The sequence below is a fragment of the Tetrao urogallus genome (assembly GCF_951394365.1).
Source record: "Tetrao urogallus genome assembly, chromosome: 12".
Classification (NCBI taxonomy): domain Eukaryota; kingdom Metazoa; phylum Chordata; class Aves; order Galliformes; family Phasianidae; genus Tetrao; species Tetrao urogallus.
Window position 1 is genome coordinate 3,604,061 of NC_136825.1, and position 16,092 is coordinate 3,620,152.

The following is a 16,092-nucleotide window of genomic DNA, read 5'->3' on the forward strand; positions in this document are numbered from 1 at the left end:
AGAGGTCTTTTCCAACTTTAATGATTCTATGAAACATCCTCAGCTGGTTGGTTGCAGAAAAAAAAAAAAGAAAAAAAGAAAAAAGAAAAACAAAAAGAAAACATCCAGATATAATAAAATCCTCTGTATTAAACACAAACCCACATGTATAAAAGAATATAAACAGCAGCAAAATTGCATCACATCAAAATGCCCAAAATATATCCATGCTTCGTCTCCTGTGGTGAAGATGAAAGAAGAAGAAACCACATATAGCAGATGCTAGTTTTGTCACTTATTCTGCTGCTGGAAAAGAATTGTGGACAATAAAGGCAATTTAATGTTGCAACAACAGCAAAACTGTGCAGAGATGTGTAAGAAGGATAGTCTGCAAGACAGAAGCAGGAAATCTCCCATCTGCTCAGTGCTGGGATTCAGCTGTAGTACTGCACCCACTTCCTGCCCACAGTGCAGGAGACACAGCAACCAGAGAGCAGGCAAACATCCATCACTCCCAGCCTTGAAGAAACCTGCATAGCAAGAATACATATAGGGCTGCTGCAGAGAAGGGAATTATCTGTCTACCACCTTTATAGCAGACAAGGCCAAGAAGCAATGGGCTTCAGTGGAAGCAAGGAAAATTTCCTTAAAAAATGAGACAAATCTCAAGGGTAGCTGAAGTATTGGGATATATTGCTGGGAGGACGTGGAGAACAAATCTTCAAAGTTCTTGAAGAAAAAATGAGATAAGCAAATATCGGATATTGTACAAATAGGAGGATAGGATGTCATTATATCTTGAGATCATTTCCCTTGCAGATACATGATAAGCCCAAATCCAAGGCCCAGAATGGAAGGGGGAACAAAGCATTTTATCATAGCTTTCTAACACTTTTAATGCAGTGTTTCTCACTGACTTCCATGAATCTTACTGGATTACAAAAAAAGATAAAATTTTCTTTGCTCAAAAGCCAGTTGATAGGAAGGAACTCCAACTCCCCATCATGCAAGACTTTTCTGCACCGGATTTGGGGCTGGCTGCAGGAGGTATTGGGTCTAACTGCAAAGTCACACTTGTCTTCAGTAGTGCAGACAAAACATGAGAATTATGCTTCTGACATTTGCTTTCATAGCTAGTAATGTTCTCTTTTGGCAAGAGAAAAAAGAAAAGGGAAAGGAAAATAATTATTATGTCAGCTTAGGGAAGGATTGAAAGGGAACTGGAATGGCAGAACTAGATATCCAAATTTAGTTGTTTTGAGAATGTCTGCAACATGGTCATCATAAGGAAGTACCTGTTCCAGCTATAACTCTTCCTTTCTCACGACTAAAAATGCCATCTTTCCTGACAAGCCGTTCCTACCATTGCATAAAAGTCTTCTGAACAAAACTCTTCCTTACAGATCTCAACAATTACTTCATAATATTCCTGAATTGCCTGGCAAAGAAGTACTTAAAGGCCTATATTTAAATTCCAGAGCAGCTATGGAATGAAGAAAGCAGATTGATTCACATTCTGTTCCACTACTAATCTTGCCAAAGTGACTTCTATCAGGAAAAAAATAAATGAATTTAAAAACCCAACATGATCTGAGCCTGAGAATTCTGTTGTCAACTAAAAATCCATCAGAAAAATTGTACAGCTTGCTTACAATATAAACCCTTAGAAGCAGCTTGAAGAGGAAATGCTGCCAGAAACCCCAGGGCATATTATCCACTCATTCCTCACATGGAATTAGTGCAAAATATCACCCTCACATTGCCCACAAACATTGCCAACAAATGAGAACAGTGATAGGCTGAGAGTGCACTGTCTGGGATATTTATACTCATTTTTCTCCCATGGCAACGTGTCTGTTTCGTGTACTTTTAAGCCTCCATAATTTTACTCCATCTAATCTCTGCATTGTCTTGTTTTGTTTATCACTTCCATGGAGCACCTGCCATGCTTGGTGGCTGCAGCAAGACAAATAAACACAACTTTATCAGTGGCTGGGGCCAGCTGATACATGCTCCTTAGCTGCAAATTTCACTACAATTATGCCCGACCTCCTCACCTCTCCTACTTACTTGTCATCATTTGCTCCTTCCCAACAAGTTGCTAAGAAATTTCATAGCCTCCACTGGCATCGTAAATGCCAACCAAAAAGATTAAATGCAGTCTTGTGCCACCTCATTCTGTCAGAGAGAACAGATAGTGTCCCCAGAGCCCACCTGCCAATCTTCAACATAGACAGCAATGCTATTTTCCAATCCGCTCCTGGGTGTTCCAGTGCCCAGGTTTTGCTGAATAGCCTTGAAGAGATGGGATTTAAATTGTATTGAGAATATTAGTCTAAAGTGAATGAAGTGGAGAGTATACTTCTCGTTTATATCCCCAGAGTGATAAATGTGAGAGTGTAATTTTTTTTTTCTAAGGCAAAGAAAATGGGAAACCAACACGGATTTCAGGCACATGAGAAATAGCTTATGAATTTAGATGATAGTTCAGCAGAAATAAATTGTACATCTGTTCATTCATTTTAATAAAGCAGGGAAATGACACACTGCTGGAGCCCTTTGAGAACACTGGTATTTTTAAATTATGATCCTATAATAGTAGCATTAACATTTGTAATGTTGCCCATACTTTATGAATTTAAAAAAATAAATTTATAGAGTAAGTGAGCTTCAACCTATATGCTGGACTCTGGGCACTTAAAAGTGAGATGCTCCCTGAACATGTACAAATTAGCACGGCAAAGACATCCTAATAGCTTTACTGCGTAACACAGATAATCCTCTGCGTAAGTGTTGACAATCCATGCTTATTATTTCTGAATAAATAATTCAGATGTGCAACACTCATTTCTGCTGACTAGTGCCTATTCATATAGACAGCTATAGCCTAGTACTTGCAGCTAAAGAAAGACTTTGACAGAAACAAACTGGGCTGTTTTACTGTTTTCTTGCCTGCATGTTCATATGGAAACATGCATTGCCTTCTGCCAAATTCAGGAAAATTACTTTTCTCTTGCATACTTTTCTCTTTGTAATAAAAAAAAAAAGGAACTGGAAAAAATTATGAGTTGAATACAATTACTTCTATGTTTGAATAGTTGAATACTATTGCTTCTATGCTACCATTATTTCCAAAGATGACATACAAACTTATGAAATAAACGAGTGAGACTGCAGGGAATGTAACTTTTAAAAAGCTAGTGTTTTGATTTTCCAAATTGATCACCATGCCAAATAATAAATTAATAGTTGAATAATAGTTGTCATGTTTCCTTTAAAAGCATAATTAGTGACATTGTTAAAATTTCCTTTTAATCGATTGCATTAAAGCAATTGCTACTAGAGGAAAGAGAATCCAAAATCGATTAGTTGCTCACATATCGCCTCATTGATCAGCTGAGATGATCCTCATTCTTGAAAAGGGAGAACAGGAGTTATCTGACATCCCTGAAAAGTGGTAAAGTTCAGCTGAAATCGCATGTCAGAATCTGCTCAGCTCTCCCCCGACTGTTACCTACTAACACGGCGAATGAGTGAAGAGCATGTGCTTAAATATTTGATCTTCCTAAAGCAAACTCTTCACAGAGGCTATGGCAGAGCTCAATGTTGTTAAGAGAGGTTCCTTACTGCTAACATCTATATCTGTATCTACCAGCCTGTGAATGTTTTTGTGTGCTCTGTATTGCTCGCTCAATTTCCAGCAGGCAGTCCAAAAACAACCTCAACAGGCAGCCTAGGTAAACAAGACTTATTGTAATTTGGTTCTCTGGTGAATATAGAAGAACTAAAGAAAAAAAAAATAAGCCTCTGGGACACAGAAGACCCCTAGGCTAACACTTACCGTTGACAGAAGCTATACAGATTTATTGATTGAAACTGCATTTTAATCATATGGCTGGAGGAAAGAAAACAGTTCCTAGAGACTACCAGTCAGCCACAGCATGGGACATGATAAAACTGTTTCTGCCATTAATATCGGGCAGCAGCTATGTTAGAGTAAAAGGACATTAAAGAGTTCAACATCTGCAGGCAAAGTTGGATTTATTTACTCATGCCTTCAATTATTATTTAAGATTGAAAACTTGAAAAGGTCAGAGCTGCTAACTTAGAAAACATGCCCTTCATCCGTCTTCAAACACACACTTTTTTCTACGCTTAGTTCAACACTGAATCTATTAATCAACTACAGCATTCTCTGTTTCCAAATGTGAGTTGGGTTATCTTCAAGCAGACACGTAAAACCTAACCACATTTCATTTTTAATTTCATCTGTATTAGAAAATGCAATTTTTGGATGTGAAAACATCTGTTTTTTTGTTTAGGTAGGCAAACATCTGTGGACCCGTATTTCTGTGTATACACATTTGCATACATAAAAAATCCAGATTTAAATTATAGTCTAATCCTGCATTCACATCTCTATGGAGCACTGTTGGATGGGAGCCTCGGATACAGGCAGCTAAGAATATCAATTCAACAGATAAATCTTTTTCCTCAGTATTATTTCAGCAACAGACAACTGTTTGTTTTAGATATGAGCTTATTTAGCAGGATTCATTTTTCTTGTATATGTTTTCAAAGTTTCTCAAATAACTGCCTACTTTTTTCAAACTTCTGAGCCAAAAGATTGCTTCCAACCCTTTAAACTTGTTGAGGACAGCAGCACTCTCCTTACCATCAGTCTTCTAAATGAAGAAAAATCATTGATCTAAGAACATCTGACAGTACAACATAACGTATGGGCACTGTTGGCCTCAGTGACTGAAAGCGGTCAAAACAAATGAGCTGAAGAGGAGGAAATAAACCATATAAGAAAAAAAGTGAGATGATGATATGTGGAAGCAGTGATGGGACTCAATTTATAGAAGGTAGAAAAAAAAAAAAAGCATATGTATGACTGCTGCAAGTCATAAGTAAACAGTTTAAGTCAAGAAAACACAAAGGTGGTTCACAAGAGGAAGAAGAGAGTGAGGGGACAAAGAAGAGTTCACAGCATCAGGGAATGGCAGAAAGGAAGATCTTCCAGAAATTAAAGGAGAAAAATCCTGGAGACAGAAAGAGGACCATGAGACAACAGAGAAACACAGCTTTTCAAGAAATATTACACAAAGAGCTTTCTGTATAAGAGGGCAGTGGGAAAAGTGACAGAAATAAGGAGAGGAAAAAACGAGATGATGTTCATGTCAAAGAGCAGTCAATGGATACACCACAGAAATCAGTCCCAGTAGAGCTGAAGCAGAAACTGGAAATGTATTTAAGGGATAGTAGATATTCAGGTCTGAGAGCCAATGACAAAGGAAAAACTACAACCAAATAAAACAAAAAGAAATTATTAAAATTCAGGTAAGGTTAATTACAGATAGCTAACTAACTAGCAAGCTTGAAAGGGAGAAAGACCAAAAGCTGTTTGTTTTTGTACTACAGTATTACAAAGTAGGCAGAAGAGATTTTGAAGGATGAACAAGATGATGATACATTTCAGCACTAGGCAAATTAAATATTGGAAACATTAGATCACTATGTAACTAGTTCCTCAATATGCAGAGAACTGGACACACACAAAAAAAAAACCTCTAAAAAAATTTGCATCAACCTAAGGGGAAGAAAATAATACAAACTGAGACAAATTGAGACTGAGAGTGGCCACAGAGCAACAGCATTGGACGGAAACAGTCAGGTCACTGGCTTGGATTCAGGGATTTTTCAGAATGAGGTCAAATTCCAGAGCAGTAAAAAGAGGGTGAAGTTAGTACTGCGTGTAGTGCTGAGATTATACTTTTTCTTGTGACATATGGAGTGGGAACACAGGGGAAAACATTTGTAAAAACAAATAAATATTAAGTGATTGTTAGACAGCCGGCTAGAGAAAGGGCTACCCTTTAAGCAAATAAGCATCTGGGACTCTAAGGCAAACAAGCCTTGGAAATAAGCCAAAGCAGAAAGTACAAGGATATGAATAAATTACACTCCTGTATCATTTTCCTCAACAGAGACTATAGCTACAAAGAGCTCTGTATGAATCCCCTTAATCTGTTTTTTTCTTAAACGTATCAACACCATTTTCATTCCAGTAACTTCAAGAGACGATCAGCCCTACAGAACTTTATTGCTTTCCAAATGAGTCTCTTTCTTAGGCACTTACTAACAATTTCACTTGAATAAATGTACAACTCCTTTTAGCACGTTGATTTTTATCGGTTCACTATTGTAATGTTCCAGAGCAGAAGGAAAAAAGATATTTTGTCTAAATAATGCTGACATTTTGATTCGTATGCACAGATGGTTAGCAAAATTTGTAGTAGCCAAATCAGTTTTAGTGCCGCTGACAAAAAAAAATCTTAAAATCTCACTTGTCAGTGAAGAAATTGATAAACCGATCACAAAATCCTCTCTAGTGGAATGACCTACGCAGGCACATCACTGTTATTTTTGAATTAATTCAGTTTTATAAATCCCTTCTGTTCATGTAAGCTACAACTATGATAGCAGCTCACACATATTGTGTAATTGCTATTAAACAGGGTTTTGTCTGGTGTAAATTGAATATGTTTAGATCTATAGTACGTTATCTTGTTTAATCCTACTTTTAAAATAGAACTCCTACAGATGCTAGAGGCATATTAACAGTGTGGGTTCCTTAACTCATGGGATTAGAGCAATATTTTGCCACACATCTAACAACCCCTCTTTGGACTGTTCCTCACATCAGCTGTGCTGTGTCAGGTAAAGGAAATGTAGACTTCTCATTTCACATTTTGCATGTGAGGAACTGCAACTCTTTGCATATGTAAAAGAAAAGTCCCTTCAAGTCCTAGAACATTTTTGCTGGCTATACAGCACAAATAACACCAGGTCATCTGTTCCCCACTAGCTATCCACTGATGTACATACTCTATAGGCTAAATAATAACGAGGTGACATTGACTTAGGAGCCACCCTGCAATGATTACCGTATATGAAAACCACAGCTTGTCTACAGAATTTGGGATTTCAGTACACTGGACGTTACACAGGCAAGTAAGGTCTCCCCACAGAGAAATCAAAAGTTATTTTGAGAAAGATTTCATTGATAAACCTTTTCATATCCTAATCGGAAAGAAAACTGTTTGAAGTTGCTTTGAACTCTGTACATCACCTGCCTGCATTCAGTGCTGAAGGTGGAACTCCCTGGAGAGGTGATGGAGAAAAAATATACTGTAGGACACCCTTGAAGAGAAATGAATTTAAATCTCCATAGAATGTTCCAGCAGCACATTATAAAACAAACATACCCACACCAAAAACATTGTGTATGCTTTCTCAGGCTAAATACTCCAATTTTAAAATTTATGTTTAAACTGAAATCTCCAGAAAGCAATCCTAATTTGATTTGAAGGCAACTGCAAAATTCCAGCTGGACAGAAAATGTTTAATTGGAAAATCACATAGGACTTCCTAGCAATGACTGCTAATAATTATGTTTATTCAGCTTTCTTGAATAAGTGGTCCAAGCCCAGGCCTGGAAACAATACATTATCTTTGTTTAGTTTGTATGCCTTTCAAGAGCCTCTGTCAGAAGCTTCCTTCATCTTTAATTTCTACTCCCCAGTTACATACCCAAATGTACTGGTGCTATATGTAGTCAAAACCCTTACAGCTATTGTTTGCTTTGTAATTCAGAACTTAATATCTACTCTCACTTTGTGGACCATACTGAGAAAGCATATTAACCTTGGCTTCTTCTAGAAATGCAATAAATTGTGTTTTTATGGCTTTTTTTGTTGCTCACAGTGTTTGGATATTTGCTGTTAGCAGAAGCAGATGGAGGAGGTCTGCAGAGGATAGTCAGCCCTGGAATGGTTTTGCAGTGAGGATTTACCAGCTGTAGTGAGAACTGCTGTTATTACCACTCAGCTGCTGCTGACCTTCTGAGAATAACCAAAGGGTTACAAAAGTTGAGGACTCACACAGTGGTTCACATCAAGCATGCTCAGATCAGCTGATCATAACAAATCAAAGAAACTAAGTAAAGGGCAGGAAAGGAAAAAAAAAAAAAAAAAAAAGGACTGGCAAAAACACAAGCTTACTTGTGAGCTCAATGGAGATCAACAACGCTGGGAAAAAGTCAGATCTGGAGAAGTAACTAAGAGGCTTTCCATTCCTCCCTAATTTCACACTGTTTGAATGATCATTTCTATTCATAGAACCTTTCCTGTACTTATACAAGTGTTTCTCAGTTGCTTTCAGGTTATAAAGCAGGCACTCTGTTGTTTTATGTACCACTGAAATGTGTTTATCTGGAGTTTAAATAGACAACTTCATGTATTTCATGACCTTGGTGGAGAGAAACAAAGCAATGAACTCACCCCTCACAAGCAAAGATAAATCGCAGAAGTCTGCAAGCTACCACTATGCAGTGCATCCAGCTCTAATTATGTGATAAGTGGACCCAGTGTTAAACATATTTTGCAGAAGTTCTTGAACAAAGTGCTTACACTGGTTATGCAGATAGCTCACTGAAAGCCACATGAATACCAATTGTTATGCACACAGTATGAATCTCGATGAGTAGAGGAAATACTGGTCTTCTAAGTAGTTGTGGGGGTTTTGAGCTTTGCTCAACAGTCCTCTACTCCTGTCAATGCACAGAGCATTTGTTCTCTAAAATAATTTCACTCTTACAACACTGCAGCAGCTTCTTTGTTTCTAAGGTTGTTGGTAATTTGATCCTCAGATGCTGAGCATTTCTCGTCACATGAGAAACCTCCAGCCAGCTAATTTTGACAAGAAGCAATACACAATATTGAGGAAGAAGAAAAATAACAAAAAGGTAATTTAATTACTCAGATAGCCAGAATGCTTCCATAAGTCTTCAACATGTCCTGAAATTGCTATCAGCATAACACAACTCGGAAATATTAACATTTCTCTTGATCAAAGCAAGCTCTGCTCCAAAACATCAGCTTTCAGAATTCTAGTAGGAGATGCCTTTACATCCTTTTTTTTTTTAATTTTTTTTTAATTATTTTTTATTTTTTTAAATCTAGTGAGCTCTTCTCATTTATTTTTGGCATCTAAAACTATTCTAAAAATGAAATCTAAATGCCTATGATACTTATAAACTGAGATTCCTAAACTTTTTATATGATTTTGCAATGAGTTGTGCTGCTCAGAACAATTGAGAAAACTGCAAATGCCACGGGTGTTACCACTTGAATGAGAGTAATGACCAATTATTAACCATGTGGAAGTGATGCAATTTATAGAAATTTAATGTAAATTTCAAATGCTGTGCTATTTTAGCAGTGAGAACAGAATACTCACAGTCTTCAGTTACAAATAAATATATGTTCATCACCTGTGCTTTTAGGTCAGTAACTGGTCTTCAACATGATCTAGCCAGTATCAAGAATAAGACAGTGACTCTCCAAGCTACAAGTGTGTTTCTCAACAGCCTGAATTGAAAAATAAATCTCTCCAGATGGTGCTCTGAAAGTCTCATATCCTCTTTGAACCACGAGCAGACGGAGATGCATATTGTACTCTAAGGGCTGTTTTACCACAGTGGGTAGCACAACTGAATCAGAAGACAGAGCTGGAAGTCATCATAAATCATGGTGACAAGCAACCTATTCACGTTCAGGTCTCTATAGGAACTGATTAATCATTTATTAAAGCACATATTAATCATGTATTACTCTTTTATAAACCATGTGTCAGTAGGTATTCAAAATGATCTTATTTTTCACTTAAGACTCACAGAACCAGTGTATATCTCAAATTTCAGTGAGGTAATGTTTTGTCAAATCATACAAAATTTTATCTTGTTCACAGGAGGCAACTTCTTTATTTAACTGGAAAATTCATCTAGGTGGAAAGATCATTTCACACGATGTTAGAAGAGAATCATCTATCCCTAAAATAGGAAAAATATTTCCCCAAACCTTATTCTCCTGATATTAAAGAACTCTTTCTATTTTACACTGCTTTCTCCTAGAAAAGGGTGATAGTGAAGATGGAAGTAGCAGAAAAAAGAAACTATCTCAAGAGCAAGACTGTCTCCTGGCCAAAATTGTCTCAATTTCTAATTAACAAGTGAGAACTCTCTGATACGTCTGACTAATTCTCAGTGTATGACTATGGATGTGTGGCTGTCCCAGATCTGTGATGAAGGACAATGTAAGAACTAGGTGGACTAAAGAATCATCATCCTATTAACCCACATCACTGCATTCTTCTCCCTAGTGTCTGAAAGCAGTGGGTAAGGTAAGACAAGTAAGCACATATATGAAATAGAACAAAGCAGGTATTTTTTTGAGACGTATAGAGAAGTGGGGTAGTAACAAAACAATTAACTGGGCTTAATCTTACAAAGCAATATTCAATATATTAACCTGTCAAAGTACCTGACACACAACCGGCTTACACAACTCTTCTGAAGTTAATGGAAGTGCTTTGCTGGATCACAGCCAAGTTGCTCAAGTTCTGTGGTTTTACCTTGATGTACCGCCAATGAAAGAACAAGGGCCATAATTGCATTGGATGTTGCATAATTGCATGGCTGTGGTATGCTCATGAAAAATAATAGCAGATGGAGAAACACATCCCCTAGATGAAGACATTCTTATCCATCAATACCTGAGTAAACATTACAGAAGTTATTGAGAAGCTGCATACAGCAGCAAAAGAACATTTAGATCTTTCTGAAAACATCAAATAAACCTATTAAAGTGTATTTTGAATAGATATATAAGGAATTGGCTTCCAAGGAATAAATATTGTAAGTATTAATACACAGAAAATATTGCTTAGGTTTAGATCCATAGACTTGGTTCACAAGAGTTTCGGTATAGTCAAAAGTTCTGGAGAAAAGAAGACGAAGATCAGTCAAGCGTCAAAAGATAAAATTCATCTCCAATGGAGAGAGACTTGTTCAAGCATTGCTGAGACTGCTTTGAAATGAAGACTCAAAGAAACATCTTCTAACACACGTAAGGCTTCTTGGGAATAGAAATATATAGAGAACTTTTCAATTCTAAGGGAAGTTTGAAAAATTATTAACTTTTTCTTGGCATCAATGTTATTGAAATCATAGATATCTTTTTAAAGATATATATAACAACGCATTCCATAAAATGTCATTTTGTCCACAGCCTAAGTGCCTGGTATTGGACTAACACAATATCCAGACTTCTGTTTAAACGATGGTGAAAAAATATTTAATATAAAATCCAGATCTTACAAATGTATTCCCTTTCACTTGGTCATATCAGGAAGTAATTTGGCCCTTGTGGTTACAGATGTAGAGAATGCATTGAAAATATGGCTTAACTGAGCTATCAACAGCATAAGGCAAACAAAAGCCATAGATATTTTGGGCAGAAATTATACTGCCAGGAGAAAATACAGGCCAGTAAATATTCCTTTGTTTTATAACGTGGAAAAAGACAGTGAGAGAAAATATCTTCAAAGAGAAGGAAGACAGCTGTGAACATACAGCAGTACTATACAAGCCTAATACTAAAGCAGCCATCTCTAACCATACAAAAATCAAACCTATACATTTACTATATTTATGCTTTCTAAAGTTGTCACGTAGAATGTGCCTTTTTCTTTCAAGTCTTCTTCAAATCAACAGTACTGTAGGATGCATCTTGTATTTACATAAAGAGCTAAGTGTTTAAATCAGTAAGCCAAAGATGACTCTCTCCCTTCCCTCATACTACATAATTAGTGGATGTGTTTGTAAAGGGACCTGATACCATACATCTAAAGACTGATCTTTTCTCCTTTATACATGGGATAAGAATACAACTTAGCAGCGCAGAAGGAAGATTTCTGAGGTCACTGACATCAACAGTAGTTACACATTCAAACCCATGTCTCAATGTATAGGTATATATAAAAAGATATATCTATAGGAAAATTGGTGTGTCACATCATGCGACAATGCTGTCTCTCCACAACTTCTTCATTTCTATACTGACACAGACAGATTTCTAAGAGTAAAAATGTCTTGTACTATCATTACCTGAAATGAATTTATAAACATTTCCAAATTTCCGTAGAAGCAGACATTGTCTAACAATAGATTTAGGGGCTAAGTAGGCACCCAAGTTTTTTACACAGTAACCAGAGGAAACTCTTTGGGCAAACAGGATATAATCAATACACATTTCTTCTTTTAACAGGAAAGTTTGGAAATTCAAGTAAGTAGTACTCTGAAGGCACAAATTGTTTTCACTATTGATGAGTGCAAGTAGTTCCTAGTTGTAAATACACTGTATTGCCCTAATTGCCCTAACACATTTGTTAATTATTTTCAAGAAGGTTAAAATAATGCAATATTTTAAATATATTTCAACCGCAGGTTGACAGGAAACACTTCACAGAACGGAAGGGCTGATCTAAAGGGCAGTTCTAAGGCCGGTTACTTAGCATGTACATCTTTAAAAGGTTTGGATCAGGCTCTTCACTGTACTTTTCAGGAGAGTGTAATGATACTGCTAAAGTGAGCAATTATGGCTATTGCAATTGATTAGTGAAAATTAATATTCCTATTGGATAAATTGTCATTGTTTCTTATTTATTCCTTTTCCCTGGTTTTTGTAATCTTCCTCCTTTCTTTTTTAACGTTATTCAATACGCATTTATGAAAGAAGTAATTAATCAAGTAAAATTGCAGTAATTTATTTCAAAATAATCTGTTGTCAAAATGCTAAAATTAGGCAAGGAATATATAAAAAATACATGCAAAGGAAAAAAAAAAACATTTAAAGAAAAAGAATGTCTTTACAACAATAGAGTTCCCTTTTCTTCTCAAATTACCTGGAAATCAGCATTCCTAGGGCTTACTTCTCAGCTTGTGGGAATATTCCTTAAAAACTGCAGAGCTTCAGGAAACATTTATAATAATAACAGCTAGTTTGGATTTTAGGTAGAACTTATGGTCTTTAATTTTCTCCAGATGTTAGATGTAAGAACCGCACACTAATAAGGTGCAAGAAGGCTAATAAGGTAGGTGAGAGAAAGGAGTATTGTAGGAAGGGCAGGAAACTAGGTGCATGCTTTGCCTGAAACAAGGAATTTTTCCCCCCAAGATTTTCAGTGCTGTTCAGTGGGATTCAACTTGCAAGGAAAAAGACTTTCATTGAAAAATTTCATCTGTAAGTTGAACTTAAAGCTTTTACGACCATAGTTTTCAATACAGAACTGACAACATTGGCTTTTTTTCCAGCTGAAGTACAGAAGCCAGGACAAAACATATTGCTCTCATCCATGCTCCCTACTGACAAAAGACCTAAGCTAGAAGTAGACAGGATTCTCTGCTTTCCCCCCATAAGAACAAAAGGAGAAGGTTGCCATTAGTGAACTTACTTTACAAGTTTTCACCGCACTAGCCAAGCTCAGAATGATAAACCTTGATGTAATTTTTTTACCTTGTGGTTACACTGTGTTTTGGAAATGATGAATATTCACTTAAGATAAAAGAACAGCCCTGGGAAAGTCTATCATGTTGAGATAAAAAGATGTCTAAGTACTTTCCTCTTCCAATAAGGAACTTCTTTCTATTCAAAAGCAAGCTAAATTAGAATTACATGCAACATTTCGTGGAACACAAATGGCCAGTTCTTACCTCCTTCTTGGTAAATTCTGGTGGGTGGTCATTTTTGTCATCAATAAGAATAGTGGCAGTTGCAGTTCCAGTAAGTCCCACATCATGGCCACCCATATCTTTGGCTTCAATAACCAGCTCGTACTTCGGTGTTTCCATGGTCTGGAAAGATTACAGAAAAAAATGTAAAAAACATTACTTTTATTTCATGTGAAGATTTTAATTCGATCTGTCAAAGCATGGTATAGAAATGGATCTGGTTAATGCTTTACAAAAACATAAACAAATCTTTCTCTGAGCTTCAGCCATGACAATGGAATCTTTGTGTGGAATACACTATGAAGGAATACAGGTGAATACTGGTAAACAGTATATAACCTATTATTTAAGAAGGTTAGAAAAGAGAGAAGAAATTAAAATATAATTGCTCTTTAAGAGAAAGCTTTCATTTCAATGCACTGGCATTTAGGAGCTTGTCTCATCAGTGTTATGATGGGTACATAATTAAATACTAATGCCATAATCTACATACACATTCATTTTATTTTATTAAATCTAATTCACTCTGAATATTAGCATTTAAAATGGTGATCTAAGTTTGCTTCACGGAAAAAAAAAAAAAAGCAAAAAACAAGAAAGTAGTTTCTAAAACAGGCAACAGCTATTCAATATTATACGAAGTAATGTGGTTTATATCTGTGTATCCAATTTCTATGCCATGGTTACTTATCTGACTGTTTACCTCTAGTAGAAAAAGACAGCACTAACAACACAGGTCTACAGGAAAAGCCATCTTTATTTTACCTACTCTGAAAAACTGCCATGACTTGGGGAAAAACAAGAAATTGCAGCCAAAGTTCTGGAGTGGGAATGTCAAAGCATTTGTAATTCACTTCTCTCACATCAGACATTAAGTACATCTGTTTGGATGGCTGAATATTAATGCATCCCATCAAAACTTACTACCAACATCAGAATCTTCTCCCATAAAACACAGAGTTTTGATATAGATTTCAGTGGAGACGAGACTGGGCACCTAATTAAAACAATTATTTTCCCCATTTGTATGGCTGCCTCACATGGAACTACCTGCCTAAAGACCGTATGTGCTGTATAACTGATGGAGAACACAGATGGAAAGGTGCTGCAACAACTTTTAAAGCTATATGTTAGAATATCATGTGTAGTGGATTTTTAAAACTTTCTGAAAAACAAGTCTGGAACTCAGGAGAAAAGCCACATAACAGCACCAGCAAGGGTGGTTCACTCAAGTGCTTTTTTATCCTCAGAGCAGCTCTATCAGCCATCTGTGCATGCAAGAACCAAGGCTGCACATCTTTGACATCACTCATCCCATGTCCTTCAGGCAACACAACTCCAGAGAATTAACATGCAGGGAGGAAACTCATGTGAAATCCCATATAGCAACACTGATCTCTGCCATCCACATGCTGCCTGATGAAGCAGAACCAAAGAGTCTGGAACAGGGCTTATCCAGTAGCAGAGAACATCTCACCATCTACAGTTTAAAACAGGCTCAATTTTCATCCCTAGCTTAGTGAAGCAACCTCCTAGGCCACGTGGTCTGCTTTACAGCTAATGGATTCAAAAGCATTCACTAAATAGTATGCTGCGTGTTCTCCTGGGTACACACAACACCCCTCTAGGAGCACGCATGAAAAAGGAGGCTCCAATTCCTGAAGCATTTTAGGCCAAGACAAAAGCAACCCAATCAATTGCACATCAAATCAACCTGTCATGAAGCAATATATTTGCATGTAAAATCAATGAGTCAAACCAGAAGTCCTAAAAACACACAGACTACTAATCAGTTGTCACTCTCACTTTGAGAATCCTAAGAAAAGTATTTCCTTAAGTCTTACATTATTTCTTGAAATTCATCACAGAAGGCAAACTCAGAACAAGATTTTGATTTATACCATAGTATAAATATACATGAAGAAATATTAGTGATGTCTCCAATATAAATTCAGGTTATAAAGTGGAACGAGATTTACAGTTTTCACATGTTTCTTTTCTAAAAATGTTTTCAATGTATTAAAAACTGTATGAAACTTCTCTCCCCTTCTCTAAATGTAACTTTTTCATTATTTTCATTAGGAAGTTATTATTATAGTATGGAAAATTTGCAAAGCCATTTATCATTCATGTTTATGAACGTCCTTGTTCAAAAGAAGCCCTCTTTTTCTCTTAAATTGGCCTTTTTTTCTTTGAGAACTGTCCCATTTTCTGTTGAAAGCAAGCCTATTTATGGTAGAAATTGTGTCTATTGCAGCAGAAATTTCTGTGACAGGAGTCCAATGCTTAAGCGTGCAGTGGAATGTGGAAAACATTGAATTTTGAGTAGTATCACATATCATTATGAATACTTCACACTTTTCCTGCTATGCAGCACTTTTTACATCTAGTTCTGTCACCAAATATTTGCTTTATTAGGGAAAGCAACTCCCAACACATCCAAACCCAGGAGTCTGGTTCCCATCAGATGCTCTCTTTAC

At 36.5% G+C, this 16,092-nt stretch overlaps 1 protein-coding gene across 1 annotated transcript in view; it reads right to left on the bottom strand.

The window, feature by feature from the left end:
• The window catches only part of CDH13 (cadherin 13), a gene marked incomplete at both ends in the record, with an annotated part of 413,730 nt that overhangs the window by 52,639 nt on the left and 344,999 nt on the right, over positions 1 to 16,092 (bottom strand). The window contains one exon of the mRNA XM_079541296.1: positions 13,595 to 13,735. Coding sequence (XP_079397422.1) covers positions 13,595 to 13,735 — 141 coding nt within the window. The remainder of the gene's footprint in view (positions 1 to 13,594; positions 13,736 to 16,092) is intronic.